The sequence below is a fragment of the Mirounga leonina genome, unplaced genomic scaffold (genome assembly GCF_011800145.1).
Source record: "Mirounga leonina isolate KUSES-001 unplaced genomic scaffold, KU_Mleo_1.0 Mir_151, whole genome shotgun sequence".
NCBI classification, from domain to species: Eukaryota; Metazoa; Chordata; class Mammalia; order Carnivora; family Phocidae; genus Mirounga; species Mirounga leonina.
In genome coordinates, this window is record NW_023270377.1 from 32,383,630 (window position 1) to 32,388,234 (window position 4,605).

The window sequence follows — 4,605 nt, forward strand, 5'->3', positions numbered from 1 at the left end:
AGGACTTATCAGATAAGCCCTATTTGGGTAGGTACCACTTGACCCCCGAGGTATCACTTGATCTCTGCTAGGCAGAGATCTGGTAGAAGAGTCTTTTGGCTTAGGAAACAAGCAAAGGCCTTGAACTGGTTAGAACAATCTTGGTATATTTGAGGAATAAAAAGAAGGCCAGTTTTTACACCTGAAACTAATGTAACATTATGTGTCAACTCTATCTAGATTAAAAAAAATAATTTAGGGGCGCCTGGGTGGCTCAGTCGTTAAGCATCTGCCTTTGGCTCAGGTCATGATCCCAGCGTCCTGGGATCGAGCCCCACATCGGGCTCCCGGCTCCACGGGAAGCCTGCTTCTCCCTCTCCTACTCCTCCTGCTTGTGTTCCCTCTCTTGCTGTGTCTCTCTCTGTCAAATAAATAAATAAAATCTTTAAAAATAATAATAATAATTTACAAATATTTTTTTTCCAGTTGAAATGAGAAAGAAAAAAAAGAAAGAAAAAAGAAAAGGAGGCCAGGTTATTGGAGCATGGGAGATGAAGTTAGAGAGGTAGGCATGTGCCATGTCATACAAGGCTAGTAGGTAATAATAAGGGTGTGGATCATTTGCCTATTTGCTCTCAGTTCATTACCTTCCCTTTTCTTCTTTGTTCAGGGACTGACTCCTACAAACTTAATTTTCAAGACTCCCTTGTCCACTGGCTTCCAGTTAGCTTCAGCCTATGGGAGGTACAAGGTTAAGTTAAAACTGCTTAGAATGACACAAGGCTCCCTCTCACTCATTCTTCTGTTCAACAAATAATTATTTTCTATTGTGCTCCAGGCTCTATTACTAGGCTACTGTGGATACAATAAGCAAAACAATCAGTCTCTGCTCTTGCAGAGCTCTGTGATACCAAAGAAGTTACACTTCCTCAAAAACACATGCCTTTGTGCTTGCTGTTTTATTTGCCAAGAATGCACTTTGCCCTTCTGACTATCTCCTTAATTTTTGTTCACCACACAACACCCAGCTCAAATAGTACTACCTCTAAGAAGATTCCCCTGATCCCACAGCCAAACAGAATTAATTATCCCCTTTTTTCATTACTTTTTTTTTTTTTTTTAATAAGCTCTAGGCCCAACATGGGGCTTGAACTCACAACCCTGGAGATCAAGAGTCACAGGCTCTACAGACTGAGCCAGCCAGGTGCCCCTTCTTAGCATTACTTCTATGCCTTTTATAAGCTTCTAATATTGTGCTTGTCGAGCTGCATTTTGATTACTTGCTTTTGTTTTCTCCCCTACTAGATTAAAAAGAGGGATGATCTCTTATTTATCACTCTATCCCCAGCAATAAGCACGGTAACTAGTGTATAACAGGTCCTCAATAAAGACTGTTGAACTGAATTGGAATTGCACTGCCCTTATGACAGGGTGAATAGGGATGGTGCTGAGATCTTGGAATTCCTACAATCTATAAATCTTCCATTTGACCTAGGAATAGGGTAGTTAGGATAACAACTGATCAGGCGCCTGGGTGGCTCAGTCTTTAAGCGCCTGCCTTTGGCTCAGGTCATGATCCCAGGGTCCTGGGATTGAGCCCTGCCTCCGGCTCCCTGCTCAGTGGGAAGCCTGCTTCTCCCTCTGCCAGTCCCCCTGCTTGTGTTCCCTCTCTTACTGTCTCTCTCTGTCAAATAAATAAAATTTTTTTAAAAAAAAGGATAACAACTGATCTTCATGAACACCGTCATCTTGCCTCTGGCTATATAAAGGATACTTTCATGTTTCGTTCTACACTAAAATAGGCTTTTTCAAATTAGGATCACTATTTAAGTCATGTTATTACATAGACAGTATTAATTCTTCAGACCTAAGTTTAAGAAAGCAGGAAGTGACATGGCAAACATTCACTAACTTAGATTAAGTCGAGGGAAAGAGCACCTGAATCAATGAGTCAATGAGATCTGACTCATGGGATATATAAACATTTTATTTAAAGAAACCAGCGTGTCAAAGTAATAATGAGTTAAACTTATATGAGTCTTTTTTTTAAGTTTTATTTATGTATTTCTCAGAGAAAGAGAGAGATTAAGAGAGAGAGAAAGCACAAGCAGGGGGAGCAGCAGGCAGAGGGAGAAGCAGGGTCCCTGCTGAGCAAGGAGCCTGATGCGGGGCTCGATACCAGGACCCCGGGATCATGACCCGAGCCAAAGACAGACGCTCAACTGACTGAGCTACCCAGGCGTCCCAATCTTAATAATGAGTCTACAAAAGAGCATGAAATATTGGCCCACTTAAAATAAAAATGATGGGCACCTGTGTGGCCCAACTCTTGATTTTGGCTCAGGTCATAATTTCAGGATTGTGAGATCTAGCCCGGTGTCAGGCTCCATGCTGCATGGAACCTGCTTAAGATTCTCTCTCTCCCTTTCCCTCTACCTTTCCTCCCCTCTCTGAAAAAAATTTTAAAAGTTAAAAAAATAAAAGAAAAATGTTTCTTGGAATCTTATTCATGTTTTCAGTTGACTTGCTAAGGAAATTTTTTTCATAGATAACATCAGGTCAGCCCCTGAAATTTGTTCATATTTTCAATACATTTATATTTATATAAATGTGTATTTTATAGGATTAGAATCTGAATTTATATTTATTTATAGTTTACATGATTACAATCTGAAAATAATTGACTTTAAGATTTATGCTTTTGGGGGCGCCCGGGTGGCTCAGTTGGTTAAGCACCCAACTCTTTTTTGTTTTTTTAATATTTTATTTATTTATTTGACAGAGAGAGACACAGCGAGAGAGGGAACACAAGCAGGGGGGAGTGGGAGAGGGAAAAGCAGGATTCCTGCGGAGCAAGGAGCCTGATGCGGGGCTCGATCCCAGGACCCTGGGATCCTGACCTGAGCTGAAGGCAGATGCTTAACGACTGAGCCACCCAAGTGCCCCCTCTTTTTTTTTTTTTTTTAACATTTTATTTATTTTACTTGAGAGAGAGAGGGAGAGAGCACAAGCTGGGGGACCAGCAGAGGGAGAGGGGAAGCAGACTCCACACTGAGCAGGGAACTGACGCAGGGCTCGATCCCAGGGCCCCAGGATCATGACCTGAGGTTGGGCTCTGCATTCAGCAGAGAGTCTACTTGAGAGTCTCTCCCTCTGCCCCTCCCTCTGTGTGCACCCGCATGCTCTCTCTCTCTTTCTCAAATGAATTTTTAAAATCTTAAAAAAAAGATTTATGTTTTTATAGGATAAATTAGCTCAAATTCTTCACAAATATTATTCTAAGAATAGCAATGAAATTCTAGGACTGTATCCTAAGAAAGTATTAAAAAAGGCAGACAGGGGGCTGCTTGGGTGGCTCAGTCAGTTGAGCATCTGACCCCTGATTTCAGTTTAGGTCATGATCTTAGGGTCGTGAGATCAAGCCCCATGTCCCCCCCTCCCTCTGCCTCTCTTCACCCTGCACTCTTTCTCTCTCTCAAATAAATAAATAAATCTCAAAAAGAAAAAAGAAAAGGTAGACAAGGGGCGCCTGGCTAGCTCAGTCAGTAGAGCATGTGACTCTTGATCTCTGGATTGTGAGTTCAAGCCCCACATTGGGTGTAGAGATTACTTAAATAAAAATTTTTGAAAAATAAAATAAAATCTTAAAAAAAATTTTTTTTAAGTTACAGAAGTTATAGGATATTTATTGAGCATAATCTAACCTATATAGAGTAATATAATATGTGTTACTTTCAACAGATAAAGTACCTAAATAACAGGCAATAGCAGTGTAAGACTACTATAATGTCAGTGCATTTTTACAAAACCAGGACATGATTCACAAATAAGAATTATGAAGGAGAATAGCTAAGTATTTTTTTTAATTACAGAAACAAATCAAACCATTGGACATACCATTAAATAATACAAAGATTCAAGGGGATCAACATAAGGGTCTGGAGCACCTGAACTTAGCCATGGGTAACAATGGTACACAGACACAAAGGAAATTACAAGACTGACCATTGGAAGAAAATTATTTTTTTTTAAGTTTTATTTATTTAAGTAATCTCTATACCCAACGTTGGGCTCAAACTCATGACCCCGAGATCAAGATTTGCATGTACCTCTTACTCAGCCAGCCAGGCACCCCTGGAAGAAAATTATTTGAGCTCTCTCCTTTTCTCCACCACTGTGGTGTGTGTGTGGTTGACTGTTCCTTACCATGTCTTCTCACAAGACTTTCTGGATCAAGCAATTCTTGGCCAAGAAACAAAAGCAGAATCATCCTATTCCCCAGTGGATTCAGATGAAAACCGGTAATAAAATCTGGTACAACTCTAAGAGGACACATTGGAGAAGAACTAAGCTGGATCTCTAAGAAATCACATTGAGTTGGCACACATATTTATGTTGCATGAAAGTCACTTGCTCGTAACATATCACTCTGCAAACATCACTACTACCTGAATAATAGACAGGTTGGATTGGGAAAATGATTCTTCTCTGTTACTATGCTTCTGCACCAGTAGGTTGGCTCAGTAATAAATATGAGATCTTTTGTTTGAAAAAAAAAAGAGAGAAGTATTGAAACTACAGTGGTTAAAAGAATCAAAGTGGGTAATGGAAGAATTTAAATGTGGA

The 4,605-nt window shown here is 40.1% G+C and overlaps 1 protein-coding gene across 1 annotated transcript; it reads left to right on the plus strand.

Annotated features, from left to right (window-relative positions):
- The first annotated feature begins 4,186 nt into the window (after window positions 1-4,186).
- Window positions 4,187-4,342, plus strand: LOC118011776 (putative 60S ribosomal protein L39-like 5). The gene has a single exon (XM_035006618.1). The coding sequence runs from the start codon at window positions 4,187-4,189 to the stop codon at window positions 4,340-4,342; it is 156 nt and encodes a 51-aa protein (XP_034862509.1).
- Window positions 4,343-4,605: the final 263 nt, after the last annotated feature.

What these genes read in the sequence shown, in the direction of transcription:
- LOC118011776 (XM_035006618.1), top strand. Translation starts at nt 4,187, where the DNA reads ATGTCTTCTCACAAGACTTTCTGGATCAAGCAATTCTTGGCCAAGAAA.